The sequence below is a fragment of the Hemitrygon akajei genome, chromosome 4, assembly GCF_048418815.1.
Source record: "Hemitrygon akajei chromosome 4, sHemAka1.3, whole genome shotgun sequence".
Classification (NCBI taxonomy): Eukaryota; Metazoa; Chordata; class Chondrichthyes; order Myliobatiformes; family Dasyatidae; genus Hemitrygon; species Hemitrygon akajei.
The window spans coordinates 125,196,478-125,220,953 of record NC_133127.1 but is presented as its reverse complement, the minus strand read 5'-3'; the positions used below and the strand labels follow the sequence as shown (position 1 = coordinate 125,220,953).

The following is a 24,476-nucleotide window of genomic DNA, read 5'->3' as shown; positions in this document are numbered from 1 at the left end:
TGCTAAACCCCTCAAACTTCCCACCAATTGCTGCCTCTTCTCCTCCTCCGAGCCTGGCCACTCCTCTAACATCAAGGACGTATGCTCGATCCAGGTCTCATAGTCCACCTCCCCGTCCGGAGTAGGCTTGGCTCCGGAGAACACCCCCAGCTTCAGCCGTGGCCTCTCGGCCACTCCCACCAGGAAGTTAAGTGCGGCTGCCAGCTCCAAGGCTTCCCCACTACCTGGGGGGCGGGGCCTAGTCACGACTCCCTCCTCCCTCCTCCCTTTGCTAGTGCCGGCCACCTCTCTGGGGTTTTCCTCTAGCTCTAGCTCCTTCTCCGATGTCTCCTCCGCCTCATCCTCGGAGAAGGGGTGGAGCCCCCACAGCCCCTCCTCCCCCGGTACACTGACCGTCGCCGGCAGTTCCAACGTCCTGACGTCAGCACTCGTACTAACCAACACCCAGCTAGACTCCACCTCTTTACCACACCGTCTAGCTACCAATTCTACCTGCCCCATACCGTTCACCAAACTTAACCCCCGCACTAACGCGTCTCCTGAAACTCGAAAATCCACTCCGCTCACTACGCATGCGTACTGTACCGGCACACCTTCAAATTCGCACCAGCTAACAATCTTATCTCTGTCCATCTCCGCTCTGCTGCCTGTGCGATTCCACAGCCCCCGACAATCCGATCCCGGACGAGCCCCCACAGATGTAACACTTACCCAAAAGGCTGGTATATGTCTAGGGGAAAAAGAGATCCAGCCATACACCAACCCACCTCCCGTACACACAGGTGCTGTGAGAATCGAGTTTATGCCTCGCGCCGCCCACCGTATCAACTTCACACCAATTACTGTTATGAAATACACTTTATAGAGTTTACTAACATAAACTAAAGAAGTATTAGGCAATACAATATATATATATATACAAGGAAAGAAAAAAACAAAAGGCGCCAACTTATCAAAGTTCAGTCAGTGTAGTGTACATCGTAGGAACTCAATCAACGGATCATCCGACAGCCACGTCGTCGCACCTGGGACCACCCTGGTGGTCCTTCGAGCCGTCCAGCGTCCGTCCACCTTCCTCGTCCGTCTTCCTCCCGCTTCTCCTCACACTCCAAGCCCACGCAACCCCTCCCCCAAGTTCCCAGCCTCACAAAACACAATGACATTCCCCATTGATTAACAAATGAATTCAATTACCATATCAACCATTCTAAAGCGAAACAACGGCGAGAGAAACATTTATCAGACAAAGAAGCATTCCTACTCGTAACAAACCAAAGAAGCCATTCTGAGTAACATACACAGGACATTGTACACAGGTTTAGTTGTGATTGGCAAAAAATCCAGTAATTCAAATGTGTTACTGAAGAGCCTGCAATAAAACTCTGATTATCATGCTGCTCATGACTTTGGTGTTGAACTGGCAGATTTTCTGGATGATGGGGATGATTATTCATATTAGTACCCAATTCTTATTTTAATTTTTAGATACTTAAGAACATAGTAATACCTGTTCTAATTAACTTAATTAGTGGAAAGAGAAGGAGCCCAGTGAGTTGAGGGGGATTATGACATATATTGTCTGGTGGGCCAGATATGGACTTAGATATGTTTAGAAAGTGGGTTATTGGAGTTTGAATGTCTCTCTCTCTCTCTCCTGCTCTCATTCATTTAAAATAAAATCATTTGAGAGTTTTTAAAAAGGGAAAATAAAAAGCACAAATCCTGTTTTCTTATTGAAAAGCAATAAATAGTTTTGAGACTCTCAAAATTCTGAAAGTGTGCTTTGACAAATTACTCATCTCATCCTTAATTTTTCAATTGAGGCCTGACTGGAGATAAAATTACTTGAATTTGGAGAGGCATAGTTTTCCTTCCAAGTTTCTTCATTGCTTGTCGCTGACGATAATATTTAGTATTCAAGCAACACACACAAGATGCTGGAGGAGCTCAGCAGGCCAAGCAGCGTCTCTGGAAAAGAGTAAGTTGAAGTTTCGGCCTGAGACTCTTTATCAGGACTGGGGGAAAAAGATGCGGAGTCTGAGTAAGAAAGTGGGGGGAAGGGAAGTAAGAATCACAAGGTGATACAGTGAAACCCGGAGGGGTGGAGAGAGGTGATGTAAAAAGCTGGGAAGTTGATAGGAGAAAGAGATACAGGGCTGTAGAAGGGGGAGTCTGATAGGAGAGGATAGAAGGCCATGGAAGAAAAGGAAGGGGGAGAGACACCAGAGGGAGGTGATCGGCAGATAAGGAGATGAGGTGAGAGAGGGGAATCGGAATGGAGTTCGATGAAGGATGGGGTGGCATTATCAGAAGTTCGAGAAATCACCGTTCATGCCATCAGTTTGGAGGCTACCCAGATGGAATATAAGATGTTGTTCTTCCAACCTGATTATGGCCTCATCACGACAGTAAGGGAGGCCATAGACTGACATGTCTGAATGGGAGTGGAAAGTGAATTAAGATGGGTGGCCAAAGGGAGATCCCGTTTTTCCTGGTAGATGGAGCGTAGATTTTCGGCAAAGTGGTTTCCCAATCTATGCCAGGTCTCCCTGATATACAGGAGGCCACAGCGGGAGCATCAGATACAGTATATGGCCCCAACAGACTCTCAGGTGAAGTGTTGCCTCACCTGTAAGAACTGTTTGGGGCCCTGAATGGTCGTGAGTGAGGAAGTGTAGCACTTATTCTGCTTGCGAGGTTAAGGGCCAGGAGGGAGATCAGTGGAGAGGGACAAATGGACAAGGGAGTTGCGTAGGGAGTGATCCCTGCAGACAGCACAAAGTGGGAGGGAGGAGGTGGGAAAGAAGTGCTTGGTGGTGGGATCCCTTTAGAGATGGCTGAAGTTATGGAGTTTGCATCATATACTGGGGAGCTCTCTTCAGTTACCTGATGAAGTAACCGTGGCCTTTGGCCAGAGGCAGATGTCATCAGCTAGTGTCCAACCTTCACAGAGTGTTTCAACCTTTAATCACTACACTCTCCAGCTGGTGGGTCAACAGTAGTGGCCAAGTCACTACCCACCTGCTCCTGACGTCCAGCTCAACTCCTCGCCTGCTCCGTATTAAGAAAAAGGCTCTTTCTGCTTCCTCCCCCATCCTGCGAGCTGCTTGGTTTTTGCTTTTTCCCATTATTCAGAATTATGTGCTGGACATGGAGGCTGGTGGGATGTAGGCAAGGACAAGAGGAACCCTATCCCTGGAGGGGTGGCGGGAGGATGGGGTGAGGGCAGACATGCGTGAAATGGACTAGATGTGGGTGAGGGCAGCGTTGATAGTGGAGGAAGGGAACTCCTTTCTTTGAAGGAGGAGGACATCTCTTTAGTTAAGGAATGAAGAACCTCATTCTGAGAGCAGAGACAGTGGAGACGGTGGAATTGCAAGAAGGGAGGGGATGGTGTTTTACAGGAAACAGAGTGGGAAGAGGTATAGTTTATATTTAGTATTCACCTGCATTTTGGAATATAATTTTTAAAATGTATTCTGATTTCAAAAATGATTGCAGTCCTTGGTATTAATTTGATGTAGTTTAGCGAATAATGTTGGAAGTGGTTTCATTGCAAAAATGAATCCTTTGTTAAGTAACAGGAGATGACTAAAATCTATGTAGAATACTTTGACTTATTTTTCAGTATATTAAAATTATACACAAAATCTTTTGTAATTGATCAGTTGTTGACAAGCCTGTTAGTTACCAAGATTTTGTTTTGTTAGCATGAACTCAGAACAATGTGTTAAATTCTGGTTTGGGGATTTTAGTCATGAACAAGCTGGTGACCACTTGAAATGGATGGTTTTATGAAAATGCATTGTCTTTTTTGGCCTAGTGTACACTGTTGCACGTCCTGTGACAAAATCCTTTTGATTTTATTTTTGCTGTTGCATTAGAATTTTTTTTAAACTGAAAAGCTGCCTAAGTTATGGGCTGCCAAAGGTGGAAAAAGCATCATAAATGTTATTTTGGCAAAATCCTCGTAATCCATTGGCAGGACATGTGAATCAAAGCTATAGTCCTCTTCTGGGCCAACTTCCTCACCACTGAGGCTCTTGTCACACACAAGTTCTTATGGGCAGTCTTTATGCCTGATAGCAGACTTCCTAAATGGGTATTTTGTGCTGTTTCATGAGGACACGAGATTTCTGGTAGGACAGGAGAAACTATAAAGGTGTTAATAAAGCCTCTTTTGACAATGTGAGGAAATCCATGGCCCATAACTTTGGTCCAGGAAGGTGCTCAGCAACTTCAATCTCCTGGGGAGAATGAAAAGACTAAGATATTATGCCCAAGGGAGTTGAAAATCTCAACCTTTGTAAGATGGCAGATGAAGTAAGAAAATTGATAAGCTATTGCATTTACTCAGATGATGTTCAGAAGAAATTGCAGATTGCCGTGCTGTTTGCTTTGGTAAATATTTTGTGTAGCTTTAAAAAAAAAACTGAGTTCTGTTTCTGTGCAAGGTAATATTTCATAGCCAAAATCATGAGTAGCTACTATGTGCTGACTTCCTTGTGTCTAAATTGCTGTGGCATTTGCCTGAAGTCTTCAGTTGCTATTAAATTAAGAAAAAAAATTACTTTCTGTGACTCGCTTGGAGAATTAAAGAGAAATATATCAGGGCAAATTCTGATTTTTATCACCATGTTTCAATTCTAGTCAGACTTGTGGAATAAAAAAAATCAAATATTGTTCTTAGATGTGGTCTGTGATTTGGGGTTTCAAAAGTGGAATTTAGGTGATTCAAAAGCAATATACAAAGTTTATTAAGTCAGCTTAAGTGAATCGTTCTCTTCACAGGAAGATATGAACTTAAATGAAGATCGAAAGGCTCCTCTGCGCGAGAAGGACATTGATACGAAAAGAGAAATGGTTGTCCAGTACATTGGTGCAGCTTCAAATACCGTGAGTGAGCTTTTACTTTTAACTGTATAGTGTGAATTTCAGCATACATTCTAATGATTGCTTTTAAAATTTCATCTGTATTACTGGGCTTTGTAGATGCCAACTAGTTGACTGTCTTGGCTGCATTTTATTTCAAAGAAACTTGGCTTTCTTTAGATGAAGTAAAGTAGAAGTATCCTGTGTGTGGCAAACATTTCAAAATAATATTAATAAGCCAGTGTTCTCCTTTCTTGTTTGTATTGCTTTCATTGTTTTGCTATGTTACTTCTTTTATATAATAGAAAAATGGGCAGTAATGGTAACTAACCTTTGAATTGAGGTTTTTCAAATGGAATTAAATAATATTCTCTAAGATAATAGAATTTTGACTAAGAGTAAAGATTTTTTTAACAAGCCAAGTGTTCGGTGCTTTTATTTGTGCAGAATTAATCTTGAAAGGAAATAGCCATTATATTTGTGAATGGTTATTGTATTCGTGAATAATAGCTCTGCAAGGATTTTTCAGGAACTAAAGTAGCATTTGAGCTTTACTGCTAACATTAGTCTATTTCTTTCTAATAAATTTACTTTAAATACAAGCTTGATTGACATTTAGTGCATTACTTTTTTCCAAAGTGGTACAGATTTCTACTGACTATTTCATCTGATCTGTTGGGTATTTCAAGATGCAGGGGTGAATTTATTACCAGCGCTGATAAACTTTTGTCAACATAGTCTTTTGGTAGATAACAATTGTAAGTTTACTTGGCTTTATTGGTAATTTTGAAATATTGGCTTTATTAGTGTATTAACACATGTCTGCTTGTTTTTTTTTTGGTTGAAAAGAATTCCTTTGCATTCCTCATTGATTTCTTTGTGAAAAGAATGTACTTGCATACCTTTGCTTTGGTCTGCAAATAGTAAGAAAGAAAAGTTTAAATTTATGTTCTCAAGTTCGAAGTTCAATGCAAATTTATTATCGAAGTACATAAATTTCACCATAAACGACCGTAAGCTTCATTTTCTTGTGAGCATTCATACTAAATATAAAGAAACACAATAGAATCAATGAAAGACCCCGCCAAGAAGGACAAACAACCAACGTGGAAAGATAACAAACTATGCAAATACAAAAAGGAAAAAAACGCAATAAATAGTGAGAACATGAGATGAAGAATCCTTGCAAGTGAGTCGATATATTGTGGGAACAGTTCAAGTGAAGTTATCACCTCTGGTTTAAGAGCCTGATGTTTGGTAAGAGTAATAACTGTTTCTGAACCTGGTGGGATGGACCCTGAGACTCCTGTACCACCTTCCTGATAGCAGCAGTGAGAAGAAAGCATGGTCTCTGACGGATGCTGCTTTCCTGCAACAACACTGTGTAGATGTGCTCAGTGGTGGGGAGAGCTTTACCCGTGATGGACTGGGCCAATTGTTTTCATAACCTCTTAATGAAAGAGCTTCAATCAAATTTATCTTTCTCTATGTGGATATAGAACACTACTATCAGTAATTCAATTCAGTCGTTGGCTTGGGGCTTCTCTAATGTCGATACCAGAAGTGTTTCCAATGTTGAAATTGCATGATAATAAAAATCTATGAAAACGTTATAATTTTTTTTGTTTTTGTTCCTCAAGAAAAAAGCCTGTGTTTTTAAGATTCTACAGTTTTGCATTTATAACCTCAGATTATGGTTATATGGCTAGTACTCAATGTATGTAGATTGCTCTTTTCAAATGTGAACGTGGCTTCCTCTTCAAAATGTATAGCATTCTTTGGCTTTTTAAAGTTTTTTTGCCTTTTTTAATATGTCTGATTTGCAAATTCATTGTTCCCAGTGTTCCAGTGGTTCAGCTGTCTGCAGAATTAAGTTTCCTGTCAAGCTCTGCTGTAGACAAATTTTGAGACTGCGCTGGTACTTCTGCATGCAGGTTGGTTATGCACGTGGTGAACAGTAGTCCTCTCAATTTGCAGATGGCTTTCCAATTGGTCCATTCTATCCACAGGTTCTGATATTTATAGAGAAATATAGAGTACCTTAATAAAAATCTTTTTGAATATCCTAATATCTTAAGGTAGAAATTTGTCTTAAGCCCCTAATGCTTAATGTGCAAAATTAAGTCCTATTTATTCAGTCAAGGAGAGAGATTAAATCAAGATCTTCAATCTTATACTTGTAATAATACAGAAAGAATCATTTAGGTCATCAGGTCCATGCAGCTCTTGGGGAATAATCCCATTATTCCCACTTCACTACTTAATTCTTTGTATTCCTGCAACTTAGTTTTCTCATGTGAGAGGCAAGAGACTTCCAGCAAGACAAAGAAAATGGTCCAACTATGCATCTGAAGCCATGCGTTATTCTTCAGTTGATTATGTAGGAACATAAATTGAAATGTTAATGATTAAAAATTATATGCAGAATATAAAATAAAATTTCAGTGAATAACTTATTGGGCCAAAGAGCCTGCATCCATGCTGTATTGGTTTGAGAGACTGGTCAAGGACTACATCTGCAGCATGCTGCCACCCACTCTGGATACCCTACAGTTCATCTACCGACACAACCGATTGACAGATGATGCAATCGCCACAGCTCTACACACAGTCCTTACACATCTGGAAAGAGGGATGCTTACATGTGAATGCTGTTCTTGGATAACAGTTCAGTATTCAACACCATAATTCCCTCCAGGCTCGACAAGAAGCTCAGAAACCTCCGCCTTCACCCTGCCTTGTGCAGCTGGATCCTGGACTTCCTGTCAGATCGCCGGCAGGTGGTAAGAGTGGCTCCCTCACCTCTGCACCTCTGACCCTCAACACAGGTGCCCCTCAGGGCTGTGTCCTCAGCCCTCTCTTTTACTCTCTATATCCGTGACTGTGTCGCTACCCACAGCTCCAATCTGTTAATTAAATTTGCTGACGATGCTACATTAATTGGTTTTATCTCAAATAATAACGAGGCAGCTTATAGAGAAGAAGTCATCACCCTGACACAGTGGGGTCAGGAGAACAACCTCTCCCTCAATGTTGCAAAAACAAAGGAGCTGGTTGTGAACTACAGGAGGAATGGAGAGAGGCTAATCCCTCTTGACATCAATGGATTTGTGATTGAGAGGGTGAATAGCTTTAAGTTCCTTGGCATAAACATCACCGAGGACCTCACGTGGTCTGTACGTACCAGCTGTGTGGTGAAAAAATTGCAAAACATTGCAAATTCAGACGGAGATGTTATGTGAAGATTTTTACTCATGTATGTAAAGGATGTAAGAAATAAAGTCAATTCAATTCACTTTATAACTCCAACTCTAAGATCAATTTGGGCAAGGTATGACTTGTATCCCTGAATAAAACAAGATCTCAGTGTGAATTTTTTTTGTATTACTTCTCAGGGTGGTTTGAAGAACAAGCAGTACAGTGCTGCATTACCCCATGAGTTCATCCATGAGCTAAGAATGGCTGCTGGAGATGAAAGACTTCTTGCTTCTCTGGAATCGCTTCGTGTTTCATTGACCAGCAATACTGTCAGGTAAGGAAGATGATCCCAGAGGTGCAGTTGGGCATTCGCAGAAAACATACTGAATATGATTTAGTCGTTTAACATATGACCAACTGAGTTTGTTAAAACTTGTACTTTGAAATCAAGTTTCCATACAAGGTTTCAATTGCAGTGGATTCCAATTAACCAGGGACACATCAGGACCAGTACATTTCAGCCTAATTAAGCAACTGCCCAATTAGCTGGTTTCATGGAAATGGTTCAAAAGATATAAAGAAGAGAAATTGAGTGAAAAATTGCATCTTTAAATGAAATATGGAACAAATTAGAACACTACCAATAGTAATACAGTATTATAAAACTTTTTTTTTAGTTCCTTGTAGTTATCAACGGAGGATTTCATCCAGTGTATGCAATGAACAAAATCATACAATTCATACAGTGAATTTGGAGGACGATTGCATCCTCCAAATCTTCATTTTCATTGTAGCATTCAAGATGATTGTCAATACCTTCAAATTCTTCATAGTGCCTAACTTGTTGAAGTAATGAATTTATTTCACTCTGAGCTGTTTCTGGAATCTCTGAGCCTGAATGCTTGAAACCACAATTAGCAAAACAGTTCTGAATTGTCTTACTGCTTATTTCTCGCCAACTTTTAGGGAGAAAAATAACTGCTCTTTGATAACAAAGACACGCAATTGATGTTTTTTAAAAACTGATTACTTGAAGCATTGTTTAGCAGTTCATGGCAATGAATTCCACAGATTCATCACCCTCTGGCTAAAGAAATTACTCCTCATCTTTGTTCTAAATGGATGTCCCTTTACTCTGAGGCTGTGCCCTCTGGTCTTATGCTCCCCCACTATAGGAAACGTCCTCTCCACGTCCACTCTATCTAGGCGTTTCAATATTCGGTAGGTTTCAATGCGATCTCACCCCCCCCCCCCCCCAATTCTTCTAATCTCCAGCAAGTACAGTCCCAGAGTCATTGAGCTCTCCTCATACATTCACCGTTTTGTCCTGGAATCATTCTTGTGATCCTCCTCTGGATCCTCTCCAATGTCAGCACATCTTTTCATAGATAAGGAGCCCAAAACTGCTCACAATACTTCCAGTGCAGTCTGATTAATGCCTTATGAAGCTTCAGCATTACATTCTTTCTCTTGTATTCTAGTCCTCTCAAAAATGAATGCTAAACATTGCATTTGCCTTCCTCACCACAGACTCAATCTGCAAGTTAACCCTTTGGGAATTCAGTACAAGGATTCCCTAGTCCCTTTGCATCTCTAAGTTTTGAATTTTATCCCCATTTAGAAAATAATGTAATCCTTTGGTCCTTCTACCAAAATGCATGACCATACATTTCCCTACACTATATCCCATATGCCACTTCTTTGCCTATTCTGTCAACCTGTCTGAGTCCTTCTGCAGACTGCTTCCTCAACACTACCTGCCCCTTCACCTACCTTTATATCGTCTGCTAACTTGACCACAACGCCATCAATTCCATCATCCAAATTGATGATAGATAATGTGAAAAGCCGTCTGACTACGGAACACCTCTAATTACTGGCAGCCAATCTGAACAGGCTCCCTTTATTCCCACTCCTTTCCTCTTGCCAGTTAGCCAATCCTCTATCCATGCTAGTATCTTTCCTGTAATACCATGGGCTTTTATCAAGATACCTCATGTGCAGTGTCTTTGTGAAAGCTTTCTAAACATCCAAGTAAGCAACATCAACTCATTCTTGTTTGTCTATCCTGCCTGCTATTCCCTCAAAGAATTCCAATGGATTAGTCAGGCAAGATTGTACCTTAAGGAAACGATGCTGGTTTGACCTGCTTTATCAAGTGACTCTAAGTACCTCCAAACCCCATCCTCAATAATGGACATCAACATCTTCCCAATCACTGGTCAGGCTAGCTGGCCTATAATTTCCTTTCTTCTATCTCCCTTCCTTCTTAAAGAGTGGAGTGATATTTGAAATTTTGCAGTCCTCAGGAGCCATTCCAGAACTTGGTGATTTTTGAAAGATCATTACTAATGCCTCCACCTTCTCTTCAGCTACCTCTTTCAGAATCTTGAGGTGCAGCCCATCTGGTCTAAGTGACATATCGATTGTCAGACTTTTCAACCTCCCAAGCTCCTTCTCCTTAGTAATTGCAACTACACTCACTTCTACCCCCTGACATTCTCTGGCAAATGGTGTCATCCACAGTGAGGGTTGAAGCAAAATACTACTTCAGTTCATCTGCCATTTTTTTGTTCCCCATTACTAACTGTCCAGCATTATTTTCCAATGGTACAGTATCTACTTGCCTCTCTTTTACTCTTTATGTCTGAAAAAAACTTTTGGCATCCCCTTTAATATTATTGGCTAACTTCCTCCCTCCTCTCCTTGTGGCTTATTTTGTTGCCTTCTGTTGGTTTTTCAAAGCTTCCCAATCATCTAACTTTTGGTAGACTTTATGCCTTCTCTTTTGCTTTTATGCTGTCTATGGCTTACCTCCTGACACATGGATGCCTCATTCTCCTTGTATAATGCCTCCTCATCTTTGGGATATATCCATCATGTGTCTTCCAAATTCCCCCCCAGAACCTCCAGCCATTGCTGTTTTGCCATCGTCCCTGCTTGTGGCTTCTTCCAGTAAACTTTAATCAGCTGCCCTCTCATGCCTCTGCAGATCCCTTTACTCTACTGTAATACTGATACCTCTGACTTCATCTTCTCACACTCAAACTGCAGGGTAAATTCTGTCATATTATGATCACAGTCTGTTAAGGGTTCCTTTACCTTAAGCTCCCTAATCAAATCTGGTTCTCCACACAACACCCAATCCAGTATTGCCTTTCTAGTAGTGGGTCAACTAAAAGATGCTCTAAAAAGCCATCTCATAGGCACTCGACAAATCCCTCTCCTGGGATCCAGTACCAACTTGATTTTCCCAATCTACCTGTGTATTGAAGTCCCCCTTGACTATCGGAATATTGCCTTTATTAAATGCTTTTTCTATCTCCAGTTGTAATTTATACACCACAGCCTGGCTACTGTTCAGAGGCCTATGTATAACTCTAATCAGGGTCTTTTTACCCTCGCAGTTTCATAGCTCTACCTGCAATGATTCTGCATATTCTGATCTTATGTCACCTCTTTCTAAGGATTTGATTTCATTTTTTTAAATCAATAGAGCCATCCTGATCTTTCAGGCATGACTCAGTGATGCCGACAATGTCATACCTGCCAATCTCTAACTGCGCTACAAGATCATCTACCTTATTCCATATACTGTATGCATTCAAGCATAACACCTTCAGTCCTATATTTATCACCTTTTCAACTTGCTTGCCAATTGCCCATTCTCAGTCTTATCATTCCAGTTCACCCCCACCCCCCAGCACCTGGGAGGCACACATTATCCTGGTTTCTTTTTCACGGCCACAGGACTGCTGTCTGAACTATCGAGTCCTTTATGACTATCGCTCTGCCTGACTTTAGCGTTCCCTGCTGAGCCTCAGAGCTGGCTACAGTACCATTGTCCTGGCTGCTGCTGCTGTGTCCTGTTGGGTCACCCCCCCCCCCCTCACTCCCAGCAGTTTCCAGAGGGGTATACTTGTTGCTGAGGGGAATTGGGCACAGGGGAACAGGGACTGATTGTTTACTCTGCTTACTTACTCCTGGTGGTCACCCATCTCTACTGTCCAAAGCCTGCACTCTTGGTGTGACCATCTCAGTAAAAGTCTCATCTGTGAGGTTTTCCAGTCTCCTGAATGGGTCCTGGGTACATTCAGCCCCAATTCTTTGAAGTTGTCAGTCAGGAGTTGAAGTTGGGTGCATTTCCTGCAGATGTAGTCATGAGGGAGACTGTTTGTTATCCTGAAATCCCATATGTCACAAATGGAGCATTCTATTGCCTCAATTACCATCGTGCCTACACATATCATACCTCTCAAGCTCAGGCTCTAGCCTTTGGCTGTTCTCACCCAAACCTGTTGAGCCAAAGCCTGTCCACTCTCACATTGCCCCACTCGTACAATGGCCGCTGCACTTGCACCTCATACTTTTTATTGGCCCTGGCAGAGTGCCTGAAAGATTGTGATGATTTCAGCCCACTAAAAAGTTCCAAACGGCCCTGATTTTTTAAAAACTCATGCTGCCTCACTAACGAATGACCTGCCAAAAGTGTTCTAACTTCCACTGTATTCCAATGTCAGAAGTTACTTAACTGTACTTATTTGCCAAAATGTTGAGTCTGAGTCTCTTTCTCAGTCCATATTAACCATTGAGTTTGGTGGGAAATGCACGTTTTTGAAATTCCCATTTGACAACTGAGGGAGGATATGCATGAGCAACATCTAGACTTTAAACTAGAGTGTACTTAGTTCAGTTTAGAGAAGGAAAGAGAAAAACAGCAATATAGATTGTCCATATGTAATAAACTTGAATTTTACAAAAATTGACATGGTATCTCTGTAAATTGGAAAATTCACATGATAATTTGAAATGGTAACGAGTGGCATCAGAAGTCATAACTAATAAGAAAAAAACATTAGTGGAAGGGGGTGGAGGAGGGAAGGGACTAGTTCTGTCTCTTGTAGCAATGAACAGTGTATATTCATGTGTTGAACTTTGAATTAAATAATATTATGGAAGCTTGTATATACAATACGTAGGTTGTATATTAGTCAGGTGTTCTTAATGGCTTGTTTTATTTTTAGAGTACAGATCATTTTGTGATGTAACAAATTCTCTCCTTATGCTCAAATAGCCAACTGCTGTTCTTGCTAAAGTTAGAGTCTGGTGTAACACCCTGAGATGGATCCTACCCATATCTTGTTCTTCCCCCTTCTGCTCTCATATTACTGCTTAACAGACATCTCTCTGAACATTACCTCCATTCCCCTTCAGAGTTTGATCTCACTCAGCTCCTTCTGCCCTTGCTCTTTTTGTTTTCCTATTACTTCTTTGTTTCTTCATTGCGTCAGAAGCATTCTGATTGGTTTATCTTTATAACTGAAGGTACTAATGTAATAGAATTGATCTAAGTTTAGAAATTAAATAGGTACCATCAATATATTCTGACTTTAGTGTGAATCGATTTTAACTGAACTTGAAGTCTTGAACCACAAAAGAAGTTTATTAAATATTAAACTGATAATGTTAACCATCTGAATAGTTTGAATTTTCCATCAGACCTTTCATTCATTCATTTCCAGGAAAAGGCAGAATATTGTTGAATCCTCTAATTGAGTTTAGAAAATGGAGTGGTACGAGGCTGGATCTTAACTTCTCTCTGTGTATATGGTGCTTCAGCCTTTGGATAGCAGATCTCATGCATATATCTTCTGTGCAATCCTTGTTGACTCCTAATTTCTACCCTGACTACTCAGCCCTGCCCAATATCAAGGAGAAATGATATGGGAACACCTGGGCATTCTTGAGAATTTATACAGAGTAGGTTTCACATTGAGTCTCAACAGAGTTTGTGTCTATTGTGGACAGTCCCTGATTGCCAAGTTGACACTGATTCTTTGGAATTTGACCACAGTCAGCATTCCTTTTTCAAATTTCCTCACGTCACCTTTTCCTTACTTCCTTAGAAGTTTACAAAGTTTTGGCATATCTTCCAAAACTTTGACAAACTTGTATACATGTGTGGTGGGGTGTATATTGACTAGCTGCATCACAGCCTGGCATGGAAACACCAATGCCTTGGATTGGAAAATCCAACAAAAAGTAGAGGTTGTGACCCAGTCCATCACAGGTACAGCCTCCTCCCCCCCCCCCCCCCCACTGAGCACATTTACATAGAGTGCTGTCACAGCAAAGCAGCATCCGTCATCATGGGCCCCCATCACCCAGGAAACGCTGTCTTCTTGCTGCTGCCTTCAGTAAGGAGGCGCAGGAGACTCAGGATCCAGAAAACCAAGTACAGGAACAATTATTACCCCTCAACCATCAGGTTCTTGAACCAGAGGAGATAATTTCACACAACTTCACTTGCCCCATTACTGACCTGCTCCTATGATCTATAGACTCACTTTCAAGGACTCCATCTCATGTCCTTGATATTTATTGTTTATTTATGTATTTTTATTTTTATACTGCTTTTGCACGAATGTCTTTTGCACATTGGTTGTTTATCTGTCCTGTAGGGTGTGGTCTTTCATTGATTCTACTATGTTTCTTTTGTAATTACTGTGTATGCCCTCAAGAAAACAATATTTTGCATGATGACACATATATACTTTAATAACAAAATTACTTTGAACTTGGAACTTTAATGTGGTGGTAGGATAGGCATCTCTGACATACCCTTGAAGACTTCACAAAATCAACTGTTAGTACTGATTTTTCTTCACGATGCAGGAATCAACTGACAGAGGAAATTACATTAGCAATTTCCAGTTTAGTATCCACTGAGACCCTAATGTAGTTGATGAGCTTCAGTTTCTGGAATAATTACATATCCCTTGCTTTGGAAGGACAGATGAAATGGGAGTAATACATGATCATTTAGAGCTTTGAATCAGCTCTGTCCTTTATCAAAGTCATGGCAGATGTTTTATTTCTTGATGTTTTCTGGCACAATTCCTACATCAAGTTCAAGTTTATTGTCATTTAACCATACACATATATACAGCTAAATGAAACAGCATTCTTTAGGGGCCAATGTGCAAACACAGTACCTATAGCACATGACGTTATGATTCAGCACTTGCAGTAAAAATACTATTAACATTGTCTCTTGTGGCATGGCATGAAGATTGACAGGTTGACATAAAGTGTGAGATGCATGTTTGTTGCACAGTACAATGTTACTCACTCATAATAAAATAAGCAGTAGTATATGTGTAACAGCAATAAAAGATGAAAAGTAACTGGAGAAGTATGAAATTGTGTCAGTGAGTGGGGGGTGGGGTAGCAGGGCATTCAGACAGGGTGAACATACATGTTGGGTGGAAGAGGGTGTTAAGGTGTTACCCAGCTTGACAATTCTGGTTCTTAGGCTGCAGTACTGTCTACCCGACAGCAGGAGATCAACGAGCTTGTGGGAAGGATAGGAACGGTCTTTGACAAAGCTGGAGGCATTGTGATGTATGCAGTGCTTCTTATAGACTGTATGTCCTGAATGGGGTGGGGTGGGGGGGAGTTGGTAGAGAGATCCAGATGAAGTTTTCAGCTGTCCTCACTATCCACTGCAAGGTTTTGAGATCTGATGCATTACAATTCCCATACCAGACGGTGATGCAGCTGGTGCTTTTGTGGAATGTGGTGAGGATGGAGGTGATTCTTGCTTGCCTGAGTCCCTCAGAAAGTGGAAGTGTTCTGTGCTCTCTTGGCCAAAGAGTTGGTGCTGAGAGACCAGATGAGATCGTCAGTAATGTGCATGCCAAGAAACTTGGTGCTCCCGACTCTCCACGGAGAAGTGTTAGGTACCCGTGGGTATCTTGTACTTGTCACGTGACAGTGGTGTTGAAGATAAGCTGGACCTAAGGTAGTGGTCTTGTGATGGTGGAGTGACGTCATTTTCCCACCAGTAGAGGTCATGTGACAGGTGTTTTTTTAACAGGGTATAAAAGGAGGACCCCTCCCTGTGAGGAGGGGCAGTTCGCGGCTGGATTTGCCATTTTGACTCCATGCCACTGTGTGGTCCAATATTATGACGCAGTTTGGTTGAAAGGTGGAGTTTTATTTAATGCCTAAAGTTTAAAAGGTCATTGCCGGCAGCTTCTTTATAATACTGCCAGTTAAAAATCAGTGGAGAGTGAAGATCGGAGTTTGGGTGTTAAAAGATCGAGGAAATTCAATTTCGACGGTGAAACAGGTTCGACCTTGTTTGATCCTCATTTGGAAAGAATTCGTTGGCTGTGCCCGTGTTAACCCCTGCAAATAATAGCAGAAAGGTTTGGGTACAGTTTTGTAAAAGAAAGGTCAGTGCCTTTAAGCCGTTTCATCTTCGTAAATTCTACGGGAAAAGTATAGTTCGACTGGGAACAGCAGCAACACGATGTGAAAGAAAATTTAAATCATCTAAAAAGTCTCTCCTTTAATGAACTGTAAGCATTTTGAACTTTTGCAGTACTACTTTGAAGAACTGTTTTTGCAACATCGCTTTAAGAACGTTTTCGTTTTATTCCTTTAAGAACTGTTTAAGCTGCCGCACAGCAGCTGATTTCCGGTTGCGTTAGTCGTTCGTTTACTTTTTGGGGGTTTGTTTTTCAGTGTTCTATAAATGTTTTATTTGTAATAAAAAAACCCTGCCTCACTTATATATTTATTGTTGCTGAATCCGGAAGAGAAGCCATTGATGTGCAGGAGGGAGTGCTCAGCCTGCACCTTCCAGAGGTCCACAATCATCTTGTTAGCCTTGTCCACATGAAGACTGAGGTTGCTATGCTTACACCAGTACACAGACTGCTCCACTTCCGCCCATATGCTCTTATGTGATTGTTGCTAAGGAGGCCATCTGCTGTTGTGTTATCAGAGAACTTAAAGATGTGCTTAGAGCTGGATGTGGCTTAGTTAGTAGTGTGAACAACATGGACTGAGTATGTAGCCCTGGGGTTGTTGGTGCTCAGTGTGATGGAACCAGAGATGTTGCTCTCAATACAGACTGTCAATGGTCTCTTTGTCAGCAAATCTAAAATTCAGTTACAGAGGGAGGTGTTGAAACCCAGCAAGCTTCTGGGGAATGATTGTATTGAAAGCAGAGCTGAAGTCATTGAACAACATTCCGACAGAGGAGACACGATTGTCAAGAGGAGGGATCGGACTGTGTAAAGCAGGGGTGTCAAACTCATTTTAGGTCACGGGCCGGATTGAGCAAAATGCAGCTTCATGCGGGCCGGATCAGTTGGACACGTGCGAACGCAGCTTTCGTTGCCTCCGTTTTTTCAGCCTGCTCTCATGTGTCTCAGTCTCTGCTATAACTACAAAGTGTGTCACTTTACAAATTCCGTTTCTTATGAAGAAGACTGCCGAGCAAGACTGCCGAATAAACACTAAAAACCCTGAAAACCTGGTACCTGAATAAACTCAGCATTAGCCATATCATACGCCATAGGCGCTTCGATTACTGGGGCCAGCTTTAATAGTAATTAGATATTATCTCGCGGGCCAAAGATAATTCCACTGCGGGCCGGATTTGGCCCGCGGGCCTTGAGTTTGACATATATGGTGTAAAGGATGGAGGCATTCTCATAGGACTGATTTGGGTAATATGCAAATTGTTAGAGCTCCAATGTGGTGGGAAGGTTTGATTTCATGCAGTTCATGACCAGCAGCTCAAAACACTCCCATTATTACTTCTGGAGGTTTAGTAGAAGTAGTACTTGTGCAAGGTTTCCGAAAGGTTAATTAGCAGGTTGAGTCTGTGGTCAGGAAGGCAAATGCAATGTCAGCATTCATTTCAAGAGGATTAGAAGATAAAAGCAAGGATGTGATGCCCCTTCTCTTAGAAACGATTTGCTGAAAATGGAGAGGCTCAAACAAAGCTTACAAAAATGATTTCAGGATTGAATGGCTTGTCATATGAAGAGCATTTGCTGGCTCTGGGCCATTATTCACTAGAATTCAGAAGAACAAGGGGTGACCTCATTGAAACCTATTGAATAGTGAAAGGTCTTGATAGAGTGAATGTAGAGAGGATGTTTCCTCTGGTGGGAGAGTCTAAGACCAGAAGACACAGCCTCAGAATAGAGCGGTATCCTTTTAGAACAGAGATGAGGAGGAATTTCTTTAGCCAGAGAGTGGTGAATCTGTGGCAGCTCTGGAGGCTAAGTCTTTATGTATATTTAAGGCAAAGGATGATAGATTCTTGATTGGTGAGGCATGAAGGGATACGAGGAGAAGGCAGGAGATTGTGGCGGAGAGGAAAATTGTATCAGCCATGATGAATTGGTGGAGCAGACTCGATGAGCCAAATGGCCTAATTCTGATCCAATATCTTATGGTCTTATTACTGAGGACAGTGCTACAGAGCAGTTGTCAGTGAGGCATGATACGGTTGGTTTCTTGGGCACCATGATGGTAGTGACCTTGAAGTTTGTGAAGATGGTAGTCTGATCAAGGGAAATATTGAAGGTGTCAGTGATAACATCTTCTCGCTGGGTTACGCAGTCTTGCACACAGCCAGTATGTTGTCAGGTTTTATGTGGGGTGACCCCGTCTAAGGTCTTCCTCACATCAACTGTGGGTCCCTTTCTCGACAGCACAACACTTTGTACATCAAAACATGCATAGAAGATGTTCAGCCTGTCAAGAAGAGAGGCATTGCTGTCACTGACATGCAGAGTGGTCTAATACTGTAGTTGGTTGTGGCATGGATGCCCTGTCAAAGTGGTGTGCATTCCTGGTGTCATAGAAGGGGCTTTAGATTTTCTTTGTGTTGTCCTGTTCTCTGAAGATCCAGAAATCTTGCTTTTTTTTTAAATGGTGGTCATGACAACAAACTGCTCTCAAAGGCCACATCGAAGGGTTTCCACAAATTCCTTCTCTTGGGATCCAGTACTAACCTAATTTTCCCATGACCATTGAAATCCCCCATGACCATCAAATCATTGTTCTTTTTACATACCTTTTCTATCTCCTGTTGTTGTTTGTATCCACATTCTGGCTACTGTTCCTAAGCCTGTGTATATCTGTAGATATATTTACATCTCCCATCAGGGTCTTATTTCCATTGCATTTTCTTAACTGTACCCAAGAGGATTCTAAATCATTTGGATCCTATGTCACTTTTCTAAAAATTTGTTTACATTTTTTAACAACAGAGCCACTCCACACCCTTTGTCCACTACCTTACTTTTCAATCGGATGTTTATCTCCCGTTTGTAATCTCATTTCAATCGTAACTTTCTGCAACATCCTATCTGCCTATTTCTGCCAGGATATTGATCCCATCCAGCTTGGTGCAATCCATCCTGCTTGTAGAGGCCTCTTCTATCCCAGAAAAATCCCAATGTTCCAAAAATCTGAATCCCCCGTACTTGCTCCTGAGCCAAGAATTCATGTGCCCCCTCTTAGTGGTTCTGTATTATTTAGCACAGGATACCAGAAGTATATCAGCGAATAGTACCTCCTGCCCATCTCCTTGTATTCACTCTCCAGGTTCTCCCTCATCTCCTCTTCAACCTTTGGCATTGGTACTAGTATGGACAAGGATTCTTGGCTGTTCAGCCTCCCCTTGTAAATTTTCTGGAACTGCTCAGTGTTCTCCTTGACCTTGGGACTCAGGAGGCATCATCCCATCCTGCTATCTTATTTGTTGCTACAGAATATCTGTCTATGTTCCTAGCGATTTGAGTCTCCTACCACCAAAGATCTCTCTGACTATGTTTTCCCCTTCTATGCACAAGAGCCAGATGTGGTGTTACAGACCTCACTGCTTCTGCTGTTGAAAGACCAGCTCTGACCAACAGTATCCAAGGTGGTTGTTAAGGAGAATGGTCCTGGGGAATCCTAAACTTTCAGCCTAGCTTCTATCTGTCTTGGTGGTCAGGCAACTGCCTGCACTTTGGGTATGACCACCTTACTGAAGCTCCAGTCATGCTCTGGATCATGGCTGCTTCTGAATGAGTCCACTGCAGTCAGCTGCTGGATATGGTCAGTTAGGAGCTGAGCACACTTTCCACAGGTATGATCGCGAGGGACACTGGATTCTCTCTGATATCTCACATCTTGCAAAAGGAGCTTATGACTGTGCTAACTGCCTTCCTGACTGCAACAAAGCTAAAGAGCAAAGTTGAAAACACTTGACGCTATCTTACCTTACCACTTATCATCTTCCAGGCTAAAATCTCTCGAGCCAAAACCTGCCAATCCCAATATTGGCTGTTCCTCTGGAACCTGCAACCTTTAAATTTGATTGCAGGTGCTGTGTCTGCTGGAAGGAGATTTCTTTTTAAATCTCCTATATTCCTTCTCTTTGTAGCTGCACAGTCACTGTGAAACTAACAAGCTCTTATTGGCTCTTTAGCTCTCCAAAGCTCCTCCTCTTTACACCTGCATAATCACACATGAAATTGGGATCTTGATTGTACCTCTGTCCACACTATCTCCTGTAAAAATGCTTTTGTCCGTTCCTTTACCTCTGCTGCATCTGTTCCCAGGATGCAGCTCTCCTTTCCAGCTCATTCACCTCCTCCCTTGCCTCCATTCAGAGCCCCAAACAATCCTTCCAGATGAGGCAACACTTCACCTGTGAATCTGCTGGGGTCTTCTATTGTGTTCAATGCTCCTGATGCGGCCTTCGGTACTTTAGTGAGCCTTGTCGCAAATTGGGGGACCGCTTCATTGAGCGCCTCAGCTCCATCCACCAAAAGCAGAACATACACCAAAAGCAAAATGCTCAGCATTTTCATTCTGTTTCCGATTCCCATTCCAATAATTTTGGCCATGGTAATGTCTTGTGCTAAGATGAGGCCACACTCAGAGCAGAGAAACAACATCTTATATTCCATCTGCGTAGTCTCCATCCTAATGTCATGAATATCGATTTCTCCTTCCAGTAAAAGCATTTCCCATCCTCTTCCTTTCCCCACTCTGGCCTTTTACCTCTTCTCACCTGCCTCCCCCCCCCCCCCCTTCCCTTTCCCCTACGATCCACTCTTCTCTCCTATCAGATTCCTTCTGATCCAGCCCTTGACCTTTCCTGCCTACCTAATTTCACCTACTAACTTCCAGTTTGCTTCCTTCCCCTCCCCCACCTTCTTATTCGAGCATCTTCCCACTGCCTCCTCAGTTCTGAAAAAGGGCCACGGCCCGAAATGTCGACTGTTCACTTCCAATGGATGCTGCCTGACTTGCTGTGTCCTCCAGCATTTTCTGTGTGTTGTTATGTCATCATTTATCTTCTTAACTGGGTTGCAAAGAAAATTTTACTGCATAGAAATGTTCTGATTGACTTTGAGTAAGCCATGGTAACGAAGGACATTAAGGACATCCTGAATGCTAAAAAGAGGGCATTTAGAGATGGAAATAGGGAGGAGCTGAGGAGAATATAGAGGGACCTGAAAGCCAAGATCAGGGAGGCTAAAGACAGGTATAGGAGGAAGCTTGAGTGGAAACCCTAGCAGAACAACATGAGAGAGGTCTGGAGTGGGATGAGGACCATCACTGGGTTCCGGCAAACTAGCAATAGAGGAGCTGAAGGCAGTGTGGACAGGGCTAGCGAACTTAATCTGTTCTTCAACAGATTTGACACTGTGGCCCCGCCCATCCCCCACATGATTCATCTGTTGTCGGCCCCCAACCAACAAATACTCCACTCTCCCCTCCTACCCCTCCTCACAGCCCCCCACCCTGCTCTCATGACTACACCCCTCCCCCACCTGAAACCACCACGGTGGGCTTCACAGCTGAACAGGTGAGAAGACAGCTGAAACGTCTCCACCCAAGCAAGGCTGCAGGCCCAGATGGTGTCAGCCCCAGGGTGCTCAAAGCCTGTGCTCCCCAGCTATGTGGAGTACTTCACCATGTCTTCAATCTGAGCCTGAGTCACCAGAGGGTTCCTGTGCTGTGGAAGACGTCCTGCCTCGTTCCTGTACCGAAGACGCCGTGCCCCAGTGGCTCCAATGACTACAGACCGGTGGCTTTGACCTCCCACATCATGAAGACCGTGGAGAGACTTGTTCTCGAGCAGCTCCAGTCTATGGTTAGGCCACACTTAGACCCCCTCCAGTTCGCCTATCAGCCCTGACTGGGAGTTGAGGATGCCATCGTCTACCTGCTGAACTGTGTCTAAGCCCACCTGGACAAGCCGGCGAGCACTGTGAAGATCATGTTTTTTGACTTCTCCAGTGTGTTCAACACCATCCGCCCTGCTGTGCTGGGTGAGAAGCTGACAGTGATGCAGGCGGATGCTTCCCTGGTGTCATGGATTATTGATTACCTGACTGGCAGACCACAGTACGTGCGCTTGCAACGCTGTGTGTCAGACAGAGTGGTCAGCAGCACTGGGGCTCCACAGGGGACTGTCGTGTCTCCCTTTCTCTTCATCATCTACACCTCGGACTTCAACTACTGCACAGAGTCTTGCCATCTTTAGAAGTTTTCTGATGACTCAGCCATAGTTGGATGTATCAGCAAGGGAGATGAGGCTGAGTACAGGGCTATGGTGGGAAACTTTGTCACATGGTGCGAGCAGAGTCATCTGCAGCTTAATGTGAAAAAGACTAAGGAGCTGGTGGTGGACCTGAGGAGGGCAAAGGCACCGGAGACCCCTGTTTCCATCCAAGGGGTCAGTGTGGACATGGTGGAGGATTACAAGTACCTGGGGATATGAATTGACAATAAACTGAACTGGTCAAAGAACACTGAGGCTGGCTACAAGAAGGGTCAGAGCCGTCTCTATTTCCTGAGGAGTCTGAGGTCCTTTAACATCTGTCGGATGATGCTGAGGATGTTCTACGAGTCTGTGGTGGCCAGTGCTATCATGTTTGCTGTTGTGTGCTGGGGCAGCAGGCTGAGGGTAGCAGACACCAACAGAATCAACAAATTCATTTGTAAGGCCAGTGATGTTGTGGGGGTGGAATTGGACTCTCTGATGGTGGTGTCTGAAAGGAGGATGTTGTCCAGGTTGCTTGCTTTCTTGGACAATGACTCCCATCCACTCCATAATGTACTGGTTAGGCACAGGAGTACATTCAGCCAGAGACTCAATCCACCGAGATGCAACACTGAGCGTCATAGGAAGTCATTCCTACCTGTGGCAATCAAACTTTACAACTCCTTCCTCGGAGTGTCAGACACCCTGAGCCAATAGGCTGGTCCTGGACTTATTTCCACTTGGCATGATTAACTTATTATTTAATTATTTATGGTTTTATATTGCTATATTTCTTCACGATTCTTGGTTGGTGCGGCTGTAACAAAACCCAATTTCCCTCGGGATCAATAAAGTATGTCTCTCTGTCAAAATCTGTTGTTCATTAATAATTAAATAGATAAGATACAGATAATATTGTAAGGTATGAATTTTTCAGTTTCAATTATAATTCTTTTGGTTCAGGTTATTTAATTGAAATACCTAACTGGCTCAATTCATTTTTTTAATGAGGTAACAGGAGTCACCTATTAACCTATTAACTTCTGAACCCTTTCCAAAGCCTCTACATTCTCTTTGTGATGGGCAACCAGAACTGCACATTGTACTCCAGGTGCAGCCAAACATGTATTTTATACAACTGCAACCTGACTTCTAATACTCTGCCCCTTGAGTTGAAGGCAAACATGCCATTTACCTTCTGAATCATTTTATGAAGCTGTAGATTAGACCCTAAATCCCTCTGTAAATCAATGCTGTGAAAGGTCCTGCCATTTAACTGTATATTTTCCCCTGACATTTGACTTCCTAAAGTGCAACAGCTCACACTGACACAAATTAAACCTGCCATTTCTCCCCCGATAGCTGTAACTGATCTATGTCGTGCTTTATCCTATGATGACCTTCTTCACTCTCTGCAACTCTACTTATTTTTATGTTGTCTAACCAACCCATCTTTGTTTTTATGTCAGTGATTTATCTGCATTACCAACAACAAGGAAACAACTTTTCACTTGCTGGGAGTCTGGAGCTCTTTGCTTTCAAGGGTGAAAAGGTAGAGGTTTCAATTTTTTAAAAAGGTACTTCAATATGTCGATGGAAAGCTGTGATCCTCCAGGGTCTTGCTTAAAGACTCTGGTTCTTTTTAGACTGGCATGATTTGGTTTAATCGTCTCTATTGGATTTTCTAATGTTCTAATTTTTAAAAGCAGATAGTCCAACCCTATAGGTTGAGTCAGAAAGTTTTTCTTGATTCTCATCAGTGATGCTCTGAGTCCAGAATATATGGCTACCATGCAGAATTTACATTTTAATTCAGAATGCTGTCCATGGTTTTGAAAGTACAGGCAGTCCCCGAGTTACGAGCATCCGACTTACGGACAACTCGTACTTATGAACGGCCTGCCATAAAGCCTATTACATTGAAAATCTGAGTTACTGTAAATACAGTACAATGGTTCGTAGTAACGAATGCACGCACTACCATGTGACGCTCATGAAAACATTGCGCGGCTTCAGCACTTCGTCGCCTTGTGGAAAGCTGTCCTGCCGT

At 42.5% G+C, this 24,476-nt stretch overlaps 1 protein-coding gene across 1 annotated transcript in view; it reads left to right on the top strand.

Moving 5' to 3' along the window:
• The window catches only part of LOC140726616 (protein diaphanous homolog 3-like), a 567,224-nt gene that overhangs the window by 74,342 nt on the left and 468,406 nt on the right, over positions 1-24,476 (top strand). The window contains exons 4-5 of the mRNA XM_073043216.1: positions 4,792-4,896; positions 8,268-8,404. Of these exons, the coding sequence (XP_072899317.1) occupies positions 4,792-4,896; positions 8,268-8,404 (242 nt within the window). The remainder of the gene's footprint in view (positions 1-4,791; positions 4,897-8,267; positions 8,405-24,476) is intronic.